This window comes from Clupea harengus, chromosome 15 (genome assembly GCF_900700415.2).
Source record: "Clupea harengus chromosome 15, Ch_v2.0.2, whole genome shotgun sequence".
NCBI lineage: Eukaryota > Metazoa > Chordata > Actinopteri > Clupeiformes > Clupeidae > Clupea > Clupea harengus.
Window position 1 is genome coordinate 6322039 of NC_045166.1, and position 22847 is coordinate 6344885.

Sequence of the window (22847 nt, forward strand, 5' to 3'; positions counted from 1 at the left end):
GTGATGTCAGAGGAAGAGGCACAAAGTGACCTTCACATGACCAAGTCGCCGCGCGCACGATTAATCGTGCAATTGTATTTAAACCACAATAAATATTAGCCTGCTCGGGCAGATGTGGAACTGATTCTCAGACAAATGTATTCGTGGACACACGCACGCATGCACGCACACACAATTGATACGCACAATGAAAGGTAAACGTATAGCTTGGAAAGACTCCAACGAAGCAGCCACTTTATTGTCATACTTTTGATTACATTCTACAATTTGCTTTAAGAGTGAATGCAACAGTTATCAGTGTAAACAAGAGTCTTTCTAGTAATAAAATATGGTATTTTAAAATAACATCTCTCAGTGACCAATTGATTGATTGGTCTGAACTGATATGAGAAAAGAAATCATTTTAGTCAGTATAGACAGGTTCGTTTGTCACATATCTTTGAAATGTGCTGAATTACAGAGCGTTACATGATGTTCTTTGTATGTATGTGACATTTTCAGATAATCAGGCACACGTGAACATTTCCTTCTCAGAGTCCGTGATGGGGATAGACTCCATACATTCATTCCCCCGTAGTCAGGGGGAACTGCAGATTGCTTTTGTTATCCATGCGGTCAGTATCAGGTTTTATTTTCAAATCCAGAATCAAAGGTCCATCTATTTTTTGAGTTTGGATGTCTGGCCTTTGGACTTGATTTTGTTTCTCCTCTTAGCGCCCCCTGTGGAGAGAACACAAACAGCAATAGTGAGGTACAAATGGAAGCATAAAAAAGGAAACCACATTGAATGAAACAGTATCATACACATATTCCCATCAATTTAAGTTTGCTGAGCGCGTGAAATGAAATACATGAGGACAGCCAAGAGGTCACATGATCAGAGAGAGAGAACGCAGATTGAACCGTAATAAGACAGACCTGCTGGGTTGGAGCAGACTTTAGATGGCACACTAAACTGAAAGGCCATTAACAATGCCATCACAGGCATATACAACATGATGGACCCTGTTGTTTTAAAAACACAAGCTGTAAAGAGTATTTAACATCACCAGTCTTCTCATCATTATTTGTCTTAAGAGAAAGAAAGAGAGAGAGGGAGAGAGAGAGAAAGAAAGTTCAAGCTCTCATCAGAGAGCAATAAAGTTTGATCCATCTCAACAGTCAGTTTACTGCAAGTGGATAGTCTAGTCCAAGCAACAACGACGGGGGGGAATAAGAAAGAAGCACTGAGAATGATAAATGAAAACATTGCAAAATGACAAATCACAGCTAAAACAGTGAATTGACGAAACATCCACTAGATAACGTGCCACATCACCAGTGACTCAGACCTAATCAATGCTAATCTATACGAAGCCCGGCAGGCATCCAAACGACTGTGTGCTACTTCTCCATGAGTCTGAATCGGCCTGCTGCAGCTGTGGTTACAGCGTGTGGGTTAAGGTCGGGTCCACTGGCGTTCATTTGGTCGCTACGCGCTCTCCAGCAGGGGACTCGTGTCTCCTTAATAAGGTCAGCTCAACGAGAGTGGATAGAGAGAGAGAGAGAGAGACAGAGGGAGAGACAGATAGATAGACAAATAGACAGACAGATAGATAATGTAGACTGAATGTGTGTGAGTGTCACTCTGGAATGGGCACAGGCACACACACAATGTCAGCTCACACAAAAGACAGAGACAGTGTTTGACAGACAAAAACATTGCTACCCAGAAGCCCCACATTTCCAGACGAACAGTGAGGGGGACACAGGGACAGTATGGAGACAGCTACACGTACAGAGACCCGGGGACCTGGATGAGTGGTAGTTGGAGAAGCGTGAGTGGGATTAAACAGGGCAGATCAGCCTCCACCAACACCGTGAAAGTTTTAGTGCATATTATAACAGTTATATGCCCCTCACCACATGAACATACCTCACTGAACAACACATTTTTTTTTTTTTTTTTTGGGTTTGTTGTGCTTGGCTCCTGTACCCGAATCTGTGTGGAGGAAAACCCCCCCAAAAGAGAGGAAGACATTTCGTTTCAGGTTGTTTATACTGTCAAATAATGACTGATTCATCGCCAAAACCTGTTTCTGGGGTTTCAGCTGGCCTTATCAGTGGCTTGAGAGAGCACAGTGCTTCACAAAGGGCTGTTCAAATACTGATCACTGTCCAGCTCCCATTAATGACTCATTGTAAAGGAGGACTCATCCAGCATTGTCCATTAAACTTAATAAGAGACATTTGAACATTTGAACATTTCTAAAAGTGATATTTGTATATCATGTATCATACAACTAAACCTAAATATGTAAACTCTAGAAGGGTCATTACAGAAAGGAACAGAAACTGATATGGCCATTTCAATAGCTATATACATACCGGTATATGGCCATATCAATAGCTATATGGGCCATTCTACCGAATTGGTGCAAAGTGTGGTCCCACAACAAGAAAAACTTTTTACAAAACAATTAAGTATTCAGACATAGATATTATTTACTAAGAATATGTTATGGTCTATTTCAATCCAAGACATTAAATGAGATAGGGATAAGCTAAATATATACAAAATCATCATTTATAGGGTACTTTCTATTGGGAAGTAGCTGTCCCCAACCCTGACATCTAAATTTCAATTTCTGTAAATAACACTTTTTACACTTTTTTAATTTTTTTCAATGATCTAATTTCAAAGATCTTTATGATTAAGTTTAAACAGAACTTGGAAGATTTAGATTTATTGTGGGTTTAATTAAAAAAAAAAAAAAACTATGCTCAAAAAATCATGTCCATAGTTTTCATGTCACTACCGAAACAAAGGAGTTTTAGTCCATTGGCTGAGCCTGGTTTTTAGCCACACCCCTGCATTTATAACCAGGCAGTGATACTGCATCCCTGTCCCTCATGGCTGAATGGTAAGTAGCTAGATCCCATACTTTTGATATAACTGTGTTCCAAAGTCTGAAAATCAGTGTGTAACCTTAAGAATGGTCACTACCGAACACATAACTTTTGGGGGTTTTATGCAAAGTATTATGTTTGTTTGTGAGTACACCTCTTCAAAGATTTGTTTGCTAGTCATGTACTTGCTAGAATTATTTATTTATGCTCGAAGTTAGCTAGAATTGTCACTACCGAAACAGTCACTACCGAAACAGTCACTACCAAAACATATGGTAAAGTTTCGGTAGTGACATGATCGTTTCGGTAGTGACAAAATGGAATGGTAAGTAGTTCAATCCCATCATTTTGAAATAAATGTGTTATGTGGACTAAATGGTAAACATGTAGATAATGCTGATTTCTATCTGAAATTGTTCAGGAGAGAAAGAATCATAAGACACCAAAATGCCAAAAGGAAAAAGTGGAGCAGAGAGGCTGAGAGAATACCGACAAAGAGTGAGGGATGACCCAGTGAAACACCAAGAATATTTAAGGAAGGAAAGAGAAAGAAATAAGAAACGAAAGGAAGAAGGAAAGTTGAAATGTATCAGTGATTTATCCAACAGGGAGCAAAAGAAGGTCAGAAAATCATGGAGGAAAAGACAGCAAAAGCACAAAACATTTGTGTTTTTAATATTCCCAACCTAAAGCATGGTATGAGTTCAGATTAAGCAATAAGGTTGAGGAAATATGATACAACCTTGCAAACAAAATACTGTGGTCACTACCGAAACAGTGCAGTCACTACCGAAACACTGGATGTTTTGTAAAAAATAAAGTATATTGAGTTATCAACTAAAATGTTATGAAACTGATTGGTTTAATGTATGTTCAATTTCATCAATCATCAACTCTGGAATCAATATGATCAGTATTTTGCATTTTACAAAGAAATATTGCACTTAGATTTTGATGAATTGTATAAATTGATAAATTTGGTAAAAATTTCATTTTTATTGATTTCATTGTGAAAACCTTCAAGAAATATTTGTAAAAATACTCTTCAGAGAAGGGAAGGAAACACAATCTGAACAGGTTAAAAATAATACTCTTTTACCATAGTGTATTACTATGTTTCGGTAGTGACAATTTTTGGGAGAGGAAAAACATTCCAGAACATTCTGAAAATACAACATAAAAATTGACGGTTCTTTTACTAGATATGTGTGCTTTAGATATGATTCAATATACAAACGGACAAAGTTTTGGGAATAAAACATACAAATTTTCAAAATATTTCCAACCTGACTTTGCACCAATTCGATAGAATGGCCCATATACATTCATAGTGAAGACACCATTTTACAGTCATCGAAATTAATTAATGCACATTAGGCTACTGTGTAAGACATTACCTTGGCTTTTTCTCTGCGTGTCCTTGTTGTGCAAACCCTTTGAGCAAACCCCTTTTTTTCCCGTGACGTTTACTCCTGCAGCAGCGGGCACCTCCTCCGAGACGTCCCTCTCCACCTCCTCCGAGACGTCCCTCTCCTCCACCTCCTCCGAGACGTCCCTCTCCTCTACCGCCTCCGCTACGCTCTCCTCGCTCCGGCTCGCTGGCGTCAGATCCACTGCTCTGGCAAGGAGCGCATTCCCTTTAATGTCTGCCTGGTCTACACCCAGACCCCCTTCACTCTCCTGAGGCCCTGCTATAGTCCTCTTGGGCGGCTCGCACACCTCAGTCTGGGGTTCTCCCCCCTCGGACTGATCGGGGCGGGTCAGAGAGTCTGCGGGGACAGCTGGTGGCCCTGATATGGGTGTGGTTGGTTGTGGAGTGTCATCCTGCGGAGGGCTCGGCTCACTGGACTCCCGTGGCTCCCTGCTCAAAGCCACAGGTTCATCTCCGGCTCGGGCGTTGCCAGGGATGGGACCTCCCTCAGGTTTCGTGGTCTCATCTGTTACCACACACACACACACACACACACACACACACACACACACACACACACACACACACACACACACACACACACACACACACACACAACACAATAGAACAATACTGAATGCTACAATTATCTATATGTTTAATATTACTTGATTCTATTTCAGTATCTTTAAGCTCTTTCTCTAAAAGATTTATCGTTAAGCAAGCATATGAGGTACTGTCTACAAAGAAAAGCCAGTGGACAGACTGGTATTGCTCATACCAGTCTGAATGCTATGCCTGTTCCTGCCACCAGGTGGCAGTTTGTCCTTCTCTGCCCGTGGCCTGGCCTTCCTCAGTGGAAAGCCCTTCTTGATGTCAGCCAGCAGGTGGTCGATGATGCAGCCCTCCTCTTGAATCGGAGGGCCTTTGCGTACTGAAACAGAAACAGGGAGGGAATATGCATCACGTCTTTCCTGACACAATGTTAGAAAATGACTGATAGTGATAGATGGACAATGAAGACAACAGAGTGGTGAGCTAAGGGAGAAGTAAAAGTCAAAGGCATTTTCAGAAAAAGTTTGCCTGCTTTGCAGCCACCAAACGCCACACTCAGGTTCCTGGATGAATGAAATGTAAGCAGGTGAACACTGATAATTCAGAGGTTGGTAGAGATGACACCCACTGATCTTTCCGTCTTCTCCTCTCTCCTGCTTGGCCTCCTCCTCTGCCTTCTGTATCCGCCTCTTCTCCGCTTTGATGGCCTGTTCTTTTCTGTTGTGGTTGTCCTGACGATGACAGCGCCACATTAGACAAGCACTGGAAAAACATGACCTCACCCTAACTTAGAGCGGAGCGAACTATATCATACTTCATAAAACCATCCAGGTGGATTCTACACTGGGGCAGTTAGGTGCTCGTCAGTTGTCGGAAAGTTACCTGTGACCGGAATTGTGCTAAATGTTTAGACATAAGGAAACCAATCCAATGTATCTCGTTTTTCTTGTTTACAACATTCTTTCAACCAATCGGTGTATATGTTTGTCAGAAACAGTGTAACAGCTCATTTCCGTTTCCTTGTGTGGAAACGTGAGTTTCTCCCCGTCCTGCTCAAAGCTAACGTGAAGCTCCTGTGACGGTTACATTTGTTCATTCCAAACCAAGCTTCAGAAATAAAAAAAAGTCACAAAGAAAAAGTAAATACACTTCACTGTGCAACACAGACCATACAGGTTACATGCAGGTAGAAGATACTAAGGTTGCTCTCAAAGAAAGCAGTAAGGCTGATGATCAGATGATAGTGTTGTGGTCAAAAGGATGTGGGGACAGAAATAGGATTTTGAATCAACTAAAGACATAGAGCTACTCTGGTCAAGATGGTCACTGGATACTTCCGGTAAAGGTTTTCCCACAAGTCAGGTTATGAATGGGGTTTACAGTTCCATGCCATCATCTTCATACTTTAATAGCTTTGAGGAAGAGGCCACGGAAGGTCCTCAGGATCCCAAAGAGCTCCTCAAGTGAGAAGCGTGCGGCGTCTTCACAGAAGTACAGAGCCATGTCCTCCTTCTTCCTCTCAATGGAGGCCAGGCGCTCCTCAAGATCTCCACTATGATCCAGGCAGGCCTTAAGAGAGGGGAGGCAGTGTTTGAGTCACTTATACTCTTTGTAAACTACTATTTATACAGTATTTAATCATCAGAATGTCATAATCCACAGTGCACTAATAGCACTATTTATACAGTATTTAAACATCAGAATGTCATAATCCACATAGCACTAATAGTACTATTTATACAGTATTTAAACATCAGGCTTGACTGTTCTCTCCCTTGTACGTCGCTTTGGACAAAAGTGTCTGCTAAATGACTAAATGTAAATGTAAATGTAGATTAATAGTACACTAGGGAATGGAGGCCGTACCTTGATGTCGTTCAGATACTGTCCTTTAATGTCCTCTATTGAAGAGGAGGAAACTTTCTTTTCTGAATCCTTCAGACCTTTAATCAGGGTGTTAGCCTCCGATTGGACAGAATCCAGGCTGACTCTGTTTGGACATGATATTTGAGTTAAGGCATTACCTGGTGTTAGACGCAAAGCACTGTGAAACAAACAAGATGGCTTCTGATTGAAAGAAGAATGCTTCTGTAACATCTTGTTTTTGGATAATGGTAAAAAAAATGGCAAATTTATGCAAACATTCACATAATAATTACCCTGCGGCTTTCTCACAAATCTCCAGGTCGTCAGCAAGTTTCAGCAGGTCAGGATGGTTCTGTTCAGCCTCCTGTGATCAGATGAAAGAGAACTCACAAACCCAGTTCTTCCCTAGGATTGGCTTTGGCATACTGACTGCAGTGCATGCCAGTCTGACAGTTTGGGGAATCATATGATGGCAAAGTCTCATGTTGCCATAACATAATGGTGACTTCATGCTTCCAGGCCATTGGTTGTTTGTTTTTTTCTTCAATTTAAAAAGCAAAGAACGCATCTAAAGAAGTATCAAAACTGTGCCTAAATTGAACTCATCTAAAGAAGTATCAAAACTGTGCCTAAATTGAGATTCTGGAAATAAGCATCTTCACAGAAACCATACTTTGCAATGGCAATCATTTAAGACTGTTTGTGTCTAATGCAGTGGTTCCCAAAGTGTGCGTGTGTGTGTGTGTGTGTGTGTGTGTGTGTGTGTGTGTGTGTGTTTGTGTGTGTGTGTGTGTGAGTATGTGTGTGTGTGAGTATGTGTGTGTGTGTGTGTTTGTGTGTGTGTGTGTGTGGGGGGGGGGGGGGGGGGGCAGGTTGAGGTTGACAAAACATAACAAGAAACCTAAACAACCAATCACAGGTCAAGTTTTCTATGACAGTGCTCTTACAGCATAGTAACCTATAGGGATGTACCCAAATCTAAATATGTTATTCGGGAAGGCACAAATAATCCCATGGAAACAGATAATTCTTCTACCCGAAGCTGCTTGTAATTATTCGGGGGGGGGAATCTGCTCCATGATTGACATGTCTGTGCATCATACAGTTTGGCTGGGACCAACTGGTCTACGTAGGCCTTTAGTGAGGCATGTCAAACTGGTATGGGCCTTTAGTGAGGCATGCCAAACTGGTATGGGCCTTTAGTGAGGCATGCCAAACTGGTATGGGCCTTTAGTGAGGCATGCCAAACTGGTATGGGCCTTTAGTGAGGCATGCCAAACTGGTATGGGCCTTTAGTGAGGCATGCCAAACTGGTATGGGCCTTTAGTGAGGCATGCCAAACTGGTATGGGCCTTTAGTGAGGCATGTCAAACTGGTATGGGCCTTTAGTGAGGCATGTCAAACTGGTATGGGCCTTTAGTGAGGCATGTCAAACTGGTATGGGCCTTTAGTGAGGCATGTCAAACTGGTCTACATTTAAATGAGCTAGCTTTGGATATGACGCAGCTATACGTCTCTGTCTGTATTTGACTTCATTCAGTCTCCAGTGAGTAAGCCAAAGCCAATGAGCCAAACTCTAATGTGCCACCAAACCTTTACTTGAGCAGCCCTCCAACAATCTGTTTCTCAGGGTGGACTGACAGCACTGGTAACCACAATGGCCAGCTTACGTGACCATCTTACGTTACGGCAAGCAATGCCCAGATATCCTACCTCAAGTATGTGATGGAGCAGCGTGATGCGGGACTTGTTGGCTTTGGTCTCTGTGAGTTTCAGCAGCGTGCTTATCTTGAAGCCCTCTGCATTGCCTGTGTGACTCCCCTTTTCCAAAGATAAGAAGAGGAATAGTTGGCAGGTGTGCTGACAGTACTCCACAGGAGAAGCATCTAGCCTCAAACACACTGTGCTTACTGAGTGGAGATGTAGTCTGACAGCACCAGGTTATTATCTTGCCTCTATAATATGACTTATCTGGACGGGTGTTTGAAAATATGTCGGCAAAATTCAGAAAGTCTTTTGTCCACCACTCAAATAGCAAAGACATATAGATAGATTCAAAATATATCAAATTCCAATTCCAACTTCCAATTAATTCAGTGTTCTGTAAAGCACCTAGAGACTATTTTATTGTTTTGGCACTATATAAATATGTAGGAATTAATTGAATTGTTCCTGAAAGAGGTGTTCATCACACTGACATTACAGCAAAATATCACACAAAGGCAATGTAGTTCATTCTAAAACAGAATCAAAAGAACCAAATCAATGTAGTTCATTCTAAAACAGAATCAAAAGAACCAAATCAATGTAGTTCATTCTAAAACAGAATCAAAAGAATCAAATCAATGTAGTTCATTCTAAAACAGAATCAAAAGAACCAAATCAATGTAGTTAATTCTGAATCAGAATCAAAAGAACCAAATCAATGCTTACATAGTTGAGAAAGTTGCCAACATCCAGAATAAGATTGCAGAACTCTGGAAAACGGGAGCTTTCTTTCAGGCCTAAAATGACACAGATTACAGTGATGCAAAGAAGTTACGAAGGGAGCAATCACATCCTCTGACACAAACTCAGTCCTTGTCAAGGACTCAGCTTCAGGCTAAGCTGCTTCTTAGAGAGTCCTCTGAAAAAGTTCTCTGTGTTCTTATAAATGTACAATGAGTACTTCTCCACATTTAGGATAACCTTGGGGAACCATGACATTAAACCACATTCAGGTCTAGGGTGTGTGCTGCCTGAGGTCTAGGGTGTGTGCTGCCTGAGGTCTAGGGTGTGTGCTGCCTGTGTGCTGCCTGTTCTACTCACTGTCACAGGCTGCATCCAGGATCTCTACTTTTGGTTTCATCATCTCCAGTACGTTGGTCGTCTCCTCACACAGCAGCATGCACTCAATACGCAAAGGGTAGCTGCATTTAAATCACCCCAAAATGGGTCTAATTAGTACTGTAACTGTACATCCAAAACTTAAAAAGGTTGATAGCATTACTTGTTGTGGCATAATGAATACTTCATAGTACGCCCCCCCATAAACCATCCTATATTAGCATGAGATGTCTTAAGAAGATATGAGTTTTACAGATAGTGTTTCAGTCTGTTCTGCAGCAGCTCTATGCGTATCTTAGAGCAGAAGTTCTGAGTTACCCTGGCACAGCTATCAGCAGCAGATAAAACTGATCAACACCAGCAAGTTTTTCTCTCTCGCCGTCGTAAGATTTGAGGTTCTCAATCTGTGGAAAGAAAAAATGGGATCATCACTGGTAGTTTGGCTATTAATAGGCACCAGTGCAGTCCACATCACTGGAACTGATGTCTTCATTTTCATTACATTTTCATTGTTTGACATGTCCCAATCATTTTGATTAATTATTGATACTGTATCAGAAATGTGGCTGGGAGCTTAGTTTATGCTGCACACACTGACTGGAAACCCTCTGTTTGGAATTGTTCAACTCCACAGGTTCAGGCACATCAACTACAGTACGTCAAAAATCCCGACATGACTTTGAGATTTCAGCGTTGAGGCTGGGCGAAGCCTGCCTGAAGGCCCTGCACACGCGCACCTACAGTACCTCGTGCTTCTCTGGAAGGAGTTTCTTCAGTTGTTTCAGCACCTCCACATCCAACTTAGAGCGATCTCCATTGCGAACCATTGCAACAAAGTCCTCGTTGGAGCTGGGAATTTAGAAGAGGCACAATCAAAGGTTTAATGGACACCAAATTACCATATCCAATTAGGGATACATATAGCAGCAATGGAACAAACAAATGCACTCACCACCTAAATTGCTTTAAGAATATGTTCAAGTTGAGATTTTTCTTGGCGTCAATAAATGATATCTATAAAAGACAGGATTGTTGCATTTCAGTAACTGTAACGTCTTTGTGGCACATAAATACAGAATTTAAGGTACTCTCATGATGAATAGAACCAATGAATAGAACCAATGAATAGAACCAATGAATAGAACAATGAGTAACAACAACACTAAAGAGGGACAGTCAGGGGTAAACAAGGCATTTGGCCAACTGTTGTGCTTAGTAACTATGAGCAACAGCATGACTGTCAACAGTGAATTAAACTTAAAGCAACACTATAAGCTAGTTAGCATGTTAGCAAGCTTTTATCAGTACCAGCTGAGTTGTTGGTTGTGTTTTCGAGGTTTTTGTATGCTTTATTAGGTAGGTAATTTGCTAGTTTTAGACCAAAACTCCATAAAGCTGCTTTAAGTGTATCAGAGTGGTTTACCCACTGAATCACTCCCTCTTGAGTGTAACATATCTGTGTTTTCACATGAGCTCTGCCATATTCTCACCTCTTTGGGCACCTTCTTAACCGCGGGGATCGTCCCTTTGGCGTCCACTACGGGCATGGAGAAGAGCTCCTCAATGCTGGAGTAGTCTGGCTCCGATGAGTCGGACCGTGTGGATGTCCACATGGAACGACTGACTGTGCATTTAGAAAAGAGAGCGTTTACATGGTTGTGCATTTACAGAACCTTCTGGTAAACATGTTTAATTCAATTAATGTACTCCGATATTATCAGATATTACAAATAGCTATTCAAACATGTTTAATTCAATTAATGTACTCAGATATTATCAGATATTACAAATATCTATTCTTAGAAATATGTGATGGCACTACAAAAAAAAAAAAAAAACTTTAAAAAGCATAGCAATCTCTTTTTTTATGAATGTCCTGATAAAATGGCTTAAAACTGAAAGCCAACAACAAAAAATTGTAAGAAACAAATGCCTATCAGTAAAAAAGCATTTAATAAACAGAATGTCCATTCTGGGAAAGTGCCGTAGACAAAAGGTGTTTTACCAGAAACTACATTTGCGGGCAACTTCTGCCAGTTGAGCTTCTTCATGCGGAGTGTTGGGTAGTGGCCTGGCTTTGGGGGAAGAGCATAGGAGCGACCCAGAGTCTGAAGGGTGTGGGCCATGATTATGTCCCCACATCCCGGAGGAGGTGGGGGTGGAGGTGGCATGCCTGGTAAAGGAGGTGGGGGTGGAGGACCCATGCCTGGTAAAGGAGGTGGGGGTGGAGGACCCATGCCTGGTAAAGGAGGTGGGGGTGGAGGACCCACACCTGGCATCCCTGGGAGAGGTGGAGGGGGAGGAGGTGGAGGAGGAACACCAGGAACTCCAGGGAGAGGTGGTGGTGGAGCGGGAGGGGGAGGTGGGGGTGGACCACTAGCAGGTAAGGGGGGAGGTGGGGGTACAGAACCTCCCATGCCTGGGAGAGGAGGTGCAGGAGGAGGAGGTGGTGGTGGTGGCGCCGCTCCTGTTTTTTGGCCTTCTTGTGGAGCGATCTCTACATTCGTGTCGGCCATCTTCTTCTCTCCAAGCTCTTCTATAGGGGCGGTCTGCACAGCCTTGTCTCTCATCTTGATTGACTTCCTAACCTGTTCTCTCTCCTGGTGACCGGATGCGCCTTTGCCAGCCAGCAACCGCGCCATGAGTCGCTCAGTGGAGTGAACTTCAGCTGGGAACCACACAGTAACACACAGAGACATTTGAAGGCTACGGTTTTGTTCCTTAAACTGAGAAAATACTAAAAACTGACATAGACTTACATTAAGCTACAGGAATTTCAATTATTGTTTGAGCTAAAAAGAACTACACACATTATATTCTATATGGATAAAACTAAAGTGAAAATATTAAAAGAAAAATAAATCCCTTGTGTACCTCCACCACCACATCACACACCCACCCACCCACCCCTATCTCTACGCACTCACAGTCTTGGGCCAGCAGCGTGGCGCGGTCGGCCAAGGCCTCCAGAGCCAGCCACAAGTCCTCCCGCTCAGGGCCCACCAGCAGCAGGGCCTGCAGGATGGTCAGCAGCTGGACGGAGGATGGGGAGCTGCTCACCTGGGTGGGGGGGGGGGAGAGGGCATCAGGGTCATCAACTGTGTTCACAGCTGAGGAAGTTATGTTTTCAGTTTGGTTTGTTTGTCTGTTTGTTTTTTCGTTTCTTTCTCCTGACAACGGGATTACGCAAAAACTAAACGGCCGATTTACATGAAACGTGGTGGATTGGTGGAACATGGGCTAAGGAAGAACCAATTCAATTTTGGACCAGTCCAGATCAAGGAAGGTCTGTGCCCTCCGGTGTGTGTACTACAACTATGGTGTGGGTACTGCTTGACTATGGTGTGGGTACTGCTTGACTATGGTGTGGGTACTGCTTGACTATGGTGTGGGTACTGCTTGACTATGGTGTGGGTACTGCTTGACTATGGTGTGGGTACTGCTTGACTATGGTGTGGGTACTGCTTGACTATGGTGTGGGTACTGCTTGACTAATTGTGATTTCGGGATGGAGGCAGGGGAACTGTCTGCCGGTGGGGGTGGGGATGGGGGTAGAAAGGGTGTCAGGGTCATCAACTGTAAATACCCGTCGCCCTGGTGTGGGTACAACTGAGGTTGCTGTGTCTAACAAGCTGTGACCTTGGGGTGGAGATGGAAATAAGGGCATCAGGCATCAACCGCACTCTTACCCCCCCTACACCTAGGGGTAGGTACAGTATGAGTCATTACAGTTTCTATGTTCACACAGCCTTTCAGCCAAAAGGCGACTGGTAGAATGAATAAGAAATCCAAGATTGGCGACTGATAGAATGAATAAGAAGTCCAAGACTGGCGACTGGTAGAGAGATAAGACGTCTATGACTAATTATGGTTGCCATGTCTACTATGTCTGGAACAGCCAATCAGATAAGACGAGGGGAGATGAGGTGATGTGTCATATGGGCTTTTCTATTTGTCCAAGGAGGGTTGTTTAGTCTGCCAATCTTCAAAGGGCGTTGTGTCAGGTGATATAATGGACCAGATGCACCCAGCAAGAGAACACCAATCATTGTTAATTCAGCCTCGTTACGCTTATCCTTTTGTGTAGTTGTGTCGTTTTTGTGTAGTGCACAGGACTTTTCACACTTTGCTAGTCTAGTTATCCCAAGGGCTATGGAGTCTACCTTGGACTGATTTAGTGTAGCCAGACCTGGGATGGGATGGGCTGGGCTGGGCTGTCCCATCCATAAGAGGCCCTATATTAGGGCATCCTCATGTTTTATACAGTATGCAAAACACTCTGTGGTCCTCACTTGAGTGAAGAGAGCGCTGAAGACTTCGTGATGGCTGCTCATATCGATGCCGCCAAACACCCTCTGCAGCTCCTCCTCATCCTCAGCCATCGTCTCCTCGAAGGCCTCGCACTGGATGAGCAGGTCTTCATCCTCCTGCTCCCTAAATACCAGTAGAACATGTTTTAGAGCTTTGGGGTGTTGGGGAAGAAATGTGCTGGTAGAGGAGACTAGACGCTTATGCGGTTCACTGACATTAAAAACATTTATAAAAATAAAACATTTATAAAACATACCGTAGTTTTGGCAGGATATCTAGGATCTGTAAACCTGTGGGGAAATGAGAACAAAAAAATTATTTTCACCATGATGGTGAAAATGGTACAAATATTTTCCTTTGGAAAAGCTTCAATGACTTAGTACTGGGTACTGGGACAAAAAACAGCAACTTTATTACTAGAGGGTGATGGGTAATTTGTGACGTTAACACTTTGTGTACACTTAGCAGATGCTCTTCTCCGAACTGACCGACACACTAAGGCCTTAAGCAAAATGTATGCTACTCCGAGCCCTCGTAGGGGAAGTTAGAAAAATGAGTAGGCGCACGACAGGGGTTCGGAGAGGCGTTCCCTGTGTTCGGAGAGGCGTTCCCTGTGTCCGACTCCGTGAAATCGGAGTAGCATAAATTTCGCTTTACCGATTAACTCTTTGCGTAGCTTGTCCCTGCTCCTCAGCTCCTCAGTGCTGAAGATGAGTGCGTTGACCACGCTGAGCAGGGCCACCTGGTACGGCACGTTGTCGGTGGCATGCAGCTCGTTCATGATCACACTGAAGCGATACTGCTGGCTCTTCACGTTCTGGATTCACACGTAAAGATTTTTATGATTAAATTTTCATGATTATCTTTTCATTGCAGTTTTTTAAAACAAACAGACAAAACAAGAAAACAAACACAAAAACAACCCACATGCTGAATTCACACAAGATGACGTCTTTACATCAACAATTTGCATTCACATTTCTGTAGGATATTCTTCCTGTAGAATATTTTTGTTTCTGCTATGGTCTCGGCAACTTTGAGCAGAATTCATAAGGAATAACTACTGTAGTCTGAGGAGAACATACTGTGGAAGTTATTCAACTCTTCAATGGGTTAATTCTATGCAGAATGTATTTGAGCATTAGAGTTGCACTTACTCCTCAAAGGTAAGTTGTACTCCGCCAAGGAAGTTGTGTTTTCATCCTTGTCCGTTTGTTTATTTGTTGGATTGTTTGTTTGTTTGTTAGCAGGATTACACAACAACTACTGGTCTGACTTGTTGGAGAGGCGTGCCATGGGTCAAGGAAGCACCCATTACATTTTGGAATGATTTTTGACTCACAAGGGTGCCTGCACGAATTGATTTCCGCTTTTGCTAACTTTTCCGAGATACACCATTAGTTTCGCTTTCGTTAACATTGCATGATACAGCATTAAAGGGCACTGTCGGACATCGGCGGAGGCATGCGCTCTACTGAGTGCCATTCTAGCTTGCATATGTGGTTTCCTCAGGGCCATGGCCATTTAAAGGTTAAGAGCGTATGGACCTCAGCGACACATTACACTGGTTAAACTTGTTCCAAATCTCTATGAGTTTTGACATGACCTCAAAAAACCTCAGCTAGTTTCAGCTTGGCTGAGATTGGAATTGCAGCAACGTGTGTGCAAGCGTGCTGTACGGAGGAGACACACCCTGTGCTCGTCCTTCCTGTACATGCGAGTCCTGTGCCTGTGAGGAACTGACCTTATAGTGCTGCAGAGCGTCCAGAGCCAGGTCATGACCTTTAGGGGAGAACATGATCAGAGCTGCCAGCAGCTCAAACACCTGCATCTTCACCATGGTGTTGGAGGTATCCAATGCTGGGGGGAGAAAATAGCCATTTACCCCCTACATACATGTACTGTATTTCTGTATAGAGTTTTATGTGTGTCATTCAAATACAGTATCATAATACTGAATCATTTACAGTGAAGACTAATGATGCAACTTGTTTCTAGAGTAGCTCAACAGAGCAGAATCTTTGAATGACAGAAAGTGTGATTATGATCATGTATTGTGCCAGTCTACTAACTTCACCTAGATGACAACAACTGTGCTGCTGTTAAAATCTCACACAGATAAAGATAATCTACGTGATGATCTGCTGTGCTGACACACGCGTGAGTGCGACGTGCGTCTGTTCAGCTCACCTTGCGACAACGTTCTGACGTATCCCTCCTCCTCAACGATGAAGTTGATCCCGGCGGCCGAGTTCATGATGGAGCGCACGCAGCCGACGCAGGTGAGCTGCAGCAGGGCGTCGGCGATGCGGGCGCAGCCGCGCCCCGACAGTCGCTCCAGCGCCTCCATCAGCAGGTCGAGCCCGCCCAGCTCCAGGAACTGCAGCATCCAGTCCCGGTCGCTGGCGTCCAGCCGGCGCCGCAGGCCCGAGTAGTTCACCACGGTGGGCACCTGCAGCAGCCGGATGCACAGCTCGGGGTCTGCGTTCTCCAGGTTGGCCTCCAGCCGCGCGTCGCTCTCATCCTGGGCACCTGGGCTGCCCACCTTCTCCTTCAGGGCGCCCCACTTGCCCTTGGCAGCCATGGGGGAGGAAGGCAGGGGTGGAGGCTCCTGCAGCACAGGGGGTGGAGGAAGAGAAGGTTTGTGTCAGGACATCCAGAAACCATACAGGATCTTAAAAGGTGCAGTCATTGATTTTCATCCAATATACTTTTTGACAATCTTTTTCCTCACTGTCGTTCTGTGTTCATACAGTCTGTAAATAAGGAACACACACAGTCGCTTGGACAAAGCAATACACTGTTACAGCAAATCAAGACCATTGTTTCAGGAGCACTAACGGGGTGTGTGTGTGTGTGTGTGTGTGTGTGTAATACTAGTTTTGCTAGTCATAAACTAGCAGGCTCAGACACTTGAGCTGAAGCTTAAAAGGTCAACTTGTGGTGTGGGGTGGGATGGTGTGATGTGGTGTGGTGTGGTGTGGTGTGGGGTGGGGTTTGGTGGCGTGGTGTGGGGTGGGGTTTGGTGGTGTGGTGGGGTGGGGTTCAGTGGTGTGGGGTGGTGTGGTGTTGTGTGGTGTGGTGTGGCAAAAAATTTCAGTGCGTATTCTGTGGCTCTGGACAAGAGTACTGACAAATGATAATACTTAGCTCGCAATTTTTTTGCGGTGTTAACAACCAGTTTGAAGTGACAGCGGAATAACTTTGTGTAAAAACAATGCAAGGCCGTACCACAGCCAAGGATGTATTTGACCACTTGTGTGACCCAATGGAGCATGCTGGTCTGTCATTGAAGTCGCTCAGAGGAATAATACATTTATTTTATAAAATAAAATGATTCAGATTTTTCCTGAAACTTTATTCAGTTTTCTGCTTTGTTTTGTTTGTTTGCAGCCTTGTTAACAACTATACAAAAGTGGTGCAGTACAGCATTTGCTTTGAAATGTGCATGTATGAAGGAACAATATAGATATAGTTGTCGATGAAGACATTATCCCACTATTACTGCTGTATATGTAAGTCATGGGCTATCAATGGGACAAAGTGATCCTAAAGAGCAACTTTAACAAACACCTTTATCCAAAGAGCATCTTGCATTGCCCCGGAATTGAAACTCAGGTCAGCTACTTGTTATTCAACAACACTAACCATTGTACCACTGATCACACATGGTAGATTTGCCAACTCAAAAGTGGTATCTACAGTATTGTGATAGGCAAGCCAACAGATAAAAAAAAATCTGGCCCCCCAATGACCAGACTGGACGCTCATCGCCCCCCGGATCATTTGAGTTTGAGACCCCTGCCCTAAAGGAACAAGACTACCCAAGCCTTAACACGCTTTGTTTGGGGGCGGTAGGGATGACTACACACAGGACATTTCAGAAACACCCACACTCAAGAGAAGAAGCCAAGAGGAGCCTCTTTCACGGCAGCAAACTTTTGGTCAGGCATGGACTGGTCTGCGGGCTCTATCTCAAAGCCCCAGATGAGCATAAACACAGATGAGCATAATAGCCCCCAGCTAATAAGGACACACCGAACTACCTGAAATCAAATGCTTCAATAGCTAAAGATGTCTGCCAGTTTCTATTTCCCTGAGCGTGGCAAATCTCTGGGCAGGTGAGTGTTGAACCCAGAGATGTTTGGGAAAAGAAAGGGCACGGATGCTCAAAGTCGAATGATGAGAACTTCTGCTTCTGAGGTAAGATATTACACAGCGTGACTCAGTATTGCCCAAGGTTTCAGTAAATCAAGGCAAGGACATGCCATTCTAAAGAACTCTGATTCACTCTAATGTTAATTAAATAGGAGCAAATAAGAGTTTAAACCAGATGTGAAATAGGTTCCTCATTAACGTAACAGAAAACTAGAGACCCTTCGAAGGGGAGACATCTTCAGACTGCCTTGTACAAGACTGCATAAAACCTCTTGCTTGTTAAAATGCTGACACTTTCATCAGTGACAGTAATGCACAAGGCTGTGCACTACTGAATGAGGCACATGACAGTGGATAGCTTTTGGCGGTCATGTGTTCAACCCATGCAGTGTAAGCCAATCTGATCCTCAGTTTGGTGTGATGTTTACCAGGGTCATGAGTCACCCGAGTGCATGCTCTGTGTGAGTGAGTGTGTGTGTTTGTGTGTTTGTTTGTTTGTTTGTTTGTTTGTTATTTTGTTTGTGTGTGTGCTACCAGATAAAATAAGTAGGTCTTGAGAATCTGTTCAGCCCATTTTGGCCAGAGTCTACTGAGATGCCTTCCAAATGACCCTCTAAATGACCTCTGTGTTATCTGCACAGTTGCACAGTTCCAGAAAAATCACTTGCCAAGTTACTGCATTATCTAATCTGTCTGAATCTCTCCTTCTGTTATAATTGTGAGTTGAAGGATATTAAGAGGAATTACACTGGATATTAGTTGTAAATCCTGTCCCACTTGTGAAGACATCTGTGGACAGAATTTGTGGATAGGACCATATGACCACAATGAGTGGGTTATAATTTTCAGAGGAAGACAAAAGAAATGAAACCTCCCCTCTAAACCAGGAAGATTATCACTTCTATTTAAGATTTTGCCCTAAAGGCACAAGACTACCCAAGCCTTAACACGATTTGTTTGGGGGCGGTAGGGATGACTACACACAGGACATTTCAGAAACACCCACACTCAAGAGAAGAAGCCAAGAGGAGCCTCTTTCACGGCAGCAAACTTTTGGTCAGGCATGGACTGGTCTGCGGGCTCTATCTCAAAGCCCTGGTCATGAAACAACACAGATGAGCATGCAGTGGCAAAGCTAAAAAGGCATCTACAGCCAAACCTGATGTTCCTCTCTTGGGCTAGACACAGGGGAAGGATTTTAACACATGGCTGTGAGTGGTTCAAATGACTTCGGCATGACACACCTCTAGGAATGCCTTGTGGAATAAGTCGACAAAACATCACCATGGAAAACAGGGGGTATACCACCTAAAAACTGGATTAATATCAGCAATGTGCATGTGTTGAGGAGCTTGCCCCAATACAGACATATGCTTGGACATTTTTCATTAAACTACCTCACTGCTGACATCCACTACCTTATCTTTCCTCCACATTCCTGTCTGGGTGCTCACAAAAAAAGGGGGAGTCACAATTGATATCCAATGTCTTACACTCATTACAAAACATATCTCCATAGAGGGACTACACTTTGTACAACTATGCGCATACATACACTTCGATTAGATTAGTTTAGATTCGTTTAGACAAAAACATGTCAGACATTCTCTTGTCATGCCAAGAGAAAAGGGGAGTGTCTATTCACTCAAGAGGACAGCATGCCAAAAGATTTGTCAACTCCAGACCTCATTTCTAACATACTACAGAGTTTTGCAAGGCTCATCATAGCTCTAGAGACAGGTAGGATAATGACTAATATATGCTTCACGACATACAGTACACGCTTGAGTTATCAGTGACGTTGGAATGTTTCATTTGTTATCATGTGATTGGCTAATGACCTAAACACCTGGAAGAGTTAAAAACATCCTTTTGCAAAACAAAACTCTGACAACAGTAGGCCTATGAAGTGATGTGACAAAGAGATGTCCCTACGCATGCCGATGGTGTAATTAGAGTAACCGTGACAACCCAGCTGGGGAATTTAGGCTGACTGGACTATTGTTTCAGCAACAGAATTAAAAGATTGCTAGATAACAATGTTCTGTGCTTGTTCATGTCTATAGCCAGCACATGACGATTACGGCTCCAGTTAAATAACATTATTTCAAGACTTCCCTAAATGTTCCACAAGGCCAAATGCATTAAACAAGTCAGAGTCAAGTCACACTCACTAGGCCTACAGTTTTTTTATTAAAACACCCGCCTATGAATTTCACAATCACTCCATCCTGGTGATTTCTTTAGTCAGCAGGATGACAGAACATCTGATGAACACAACATCAGCTTCTTAACAAGGAAGCCGAGAAAACCGGTGTGATTAGCAGTGGTCAATCTGTGTATCCATTCTCAAACTAAATATAAATATAAATATCGCCCTCACCATAGTCATACGGGTTGCTTGGGACACGTTTCCTGTGTAACAAAAGTGTTCCATCATAGTTGCTCAAAATGGGGCACTTTAAATATCGTTCCCCTTGGACATTTAAACATCATATTTCACAGAATAACATAGATCACTCCTTCAGACTGTACCCACAGGCGTCATTTAAAAATCTGAATGCAGTGGTTAGATGCTCTAGCCTACATCTGAGGATGTTTCGGCCCTCAGAACTTCAGACCGCGTTTTGAAACAGCTCAGAGCACCTGTGATAACTCAGCCATAGTCGATTTGAGGAGAGGTAGTGAAACCGTAGGTGAAGTGGTCAGATTGTTATTTACAATGAGACAGAGGATCAGTGCCTACGAACCAAAATGTACATATGTCTAGGTATGTTTGCTATCCCAGCTGACTAAAAGCGCTTGACTCCCTTGTAGCTCCACTGCAAGCCTGTCGCAGTGTTTACAAAATCTGGGCACGATTTTTTGTTGAAATCATGATTTTTTTTTTGCCTTCCTCTCAATGGACGTGCAGGGCCTGCCTATTTCATGAGAAAATATGCCTACATTTTAGGTTAAATAGAGGCCGATTCGCCATCTGTTAAACTTGTGAAGTTGTCGTTCACAAAACGGGTCTAATGCCAAAATAAACGTCTTTGTATTGTGTCTGCAATTCACAGAGTTTAAAAAAAAAAAAAAACGGGGAAAGGGTGAGACTGACCACTTTGTCATCGCTTACAATCACTTAATACATTTCTCCTTTAAAAAAGAAACGATATCTTACCTTGTCTAATCCTCTTGCAGATTTCAATATAACAACAGGATTGAATCCGACCGCTGTTTTGAGTTCCGTTGATTCAAGTTCACGGAGAACGGATGTAGCTCAGCCTTTACTTTTCCATCTCCACTTCTGGCTATAGAGAGGGCGAAGGAGTAAATGCTCTACTTCTGGCTATAGAAAGGGCGAAGGAGTAAATGACAACATCTGGATAGCTCCACCCTCGGAACGCTTGAATCAGCTCATTATTTCCATGGTCGCCTCCCAGCCTTAAACCACCACTGTCAGCATGTGAGTGGCCTCTACTGTAACTAACTGTGATTGTAATCTTCTTGACTTTCTCCACCTTTCGTAGACTACGCAAACGAGAAAAAAACACAGAATTACCGTGCCTAGTCTAAATAATGATTGTCCCATCTGGAACTAATCCGAACCGCACCAGCAGAATTTATGCTGCAGTACACTGTGACTGTGTGACTTCCCTGCCAGACTTCCGTCAGTAACAGCCGATTCTCTGTCAGCGCTAGGGCATGCTTGCCACGGTGAAACCATATCTCAGCATCAGACTAGCACAAAATGTATTCCTTGTTTTGGGTCAGAAAAACGTTTACAAATTAGAGTTTGAGTCATTCTTTTCTGGAAAATTGTTGCCAGTGACAATAAAATCCCTCAGGTTTAAACCAATCGAACAGACAAGGTTCAGTGACAATACAATCTTTAGGTTATATTTCAGAGACAATAAAAATCCTCAGGTTCAAACCATGTGAACAGAAACATATGGCAGTGTCTTATTTCACCTTCATTTGAATGTGATTCTGAATGTATTTTTGAATACATTTGTAGAACATGACATGTGTTTCTGTGGATTGTGGATGATCTGGAACATTTTTTATCAGAAACCACCTCTTGCTCCATGCTTACATTGAGATTTAGACTGGGAGTTTGTGCAAAACTCAATCATACATTTCTAACGTAGTATCATGTATGTTGTCGGCCTTTGTTTCCCAATTTCACATCCTGGTTTCCCACAGTCTCTTATCTGCCTCAAAAGTATAAATGAATCATGTCAGTGGCACGGCAGATAGGCAAACCTCTGTAGGTGTAGCACTCCAGGTCAAACCAGGCTGCCACTGCCTAAACTGATGCAGTCACTGTTGGAAAAATGTGTGTAAATCCCATAGAGCCTAAACAATTGAGCATTTAGGCCTGCTACGCCTGCTAACATCTGTTCTGAAATGCTAACTTGGCACCACCATCTTTTGTCCTCTAAGTTTAGTTTTCGCAATTTACTGATATGCTGAAATTGTGTTCTGGCAACTACATCTAAATGCTTATGGGTGTAATTTCCTGATAAGCAAACTACTTCACCCTGTGCACCCCCTTTGATATTAGCCTGCTGCTAATGCTAACAATCACATGCTGTTCATAACACACCTAAAATGTATGTGCTTGAAATCATGAGTCTTTGACGCAGGCAGGCTGGCTGTCTGAGTTCATTAAGGCCCTCTAAAGGTGCGATCTGAAAGGATTATGTCAGGCCCAGCTGGGACTCTAAAGGCCTACTTGTGCTAGGCAGCCAGAATAGCTTGGCAGGGGGAGGGTCCAGTTTGAACAAAAGCTGATTCATTGCATCCCTGAGAGAGTCATGGCACCGCAAACAATTTCTCAGTTGTG

At 43.3% G+C, this 22847-nt stretch overlaps 1 protein-coding gene across 3 annotated transcripts; it reads right to left on the reverse strand.

The window, feature by feature from the left end:
• Positions 1-203: 203 nt before the first annotated feature.
• LOC105899405 (inverted formin-2-like) lies at positions 204-21427 on the reverse strand. 3 transcript variants are annotated; one of them, XM_031581302.2, is made up of 23 exons: positions 21180-21427; positions 16049-16469; positions 15603-15718; positions 14516-14675; positions 14115-14148; positions 13840-13981; positions 12475-12607; positions 11553-12215; positions 11038-11171; positions 10500-10561; positions 10294-10396; positions 9866-9951; positions 9530-9630; positions 9155-9225; positions 8435-8542; positions 7015-7085; positions 6722-6845; positions 6260-6424; positions 5484-5586; positions 5082-5234; positions 4287-4826; positions 1916-1981; positions 204-720 (listed from the first exon to the last, which is right to left on the reverse strand). In XM_031581302.2, the coding sequence occupies exons 2-22, from the start codon at positions 16440-16442 to the stop codon at positions 1917-1919; spliced, it is 3528 nt and encodes a 1175-aa protein (XP_031437162.1). In that variant the 5' UTR covers positions 16443-16469; positions 21180-21427; the 3' UTR covers positions 204-720; position 1916. The 3 variants fall into 3 exon arrangements, with proteins under 3 accessions (XP_031437162.1, XP_031437160.1, XP_031437161.1); XM_031581300.2 differs by lacking the exon at positions 21180-21427 and adding an exon at positions 20400-21113; XM_031581301.2 differs by lacking the exons at positions 1916-1981; positions 21180-21427 and adding an exon at positions 20400-21113.
• Positions 21428-22847: the final 1420 nt, after the last annotated feature.

Coding starts and splice junctions, on each gene's coding strand:
- LOC105899405 (XM_031581300.2), bottom strand. CDS start 20,456: ATGATGGAACACTTTTGTTACACAGGAAACGTGTCCCAAGCAACCCGT. Junction 16,470..20,399: donor AAGCAACCCGTATGACTATG/GTGAGGGCGATA, acceptor CCTGTGCTGCAG/GAGCCTCCACCCCTGCCTTC. Junction 12,216..12,474: donor CACGCTGCTGGCCCAAGACT/GTGAGTGCGTAG, acceptor TGTGGTTCCCAG/CTGAAGTTCACTCCACTGAG.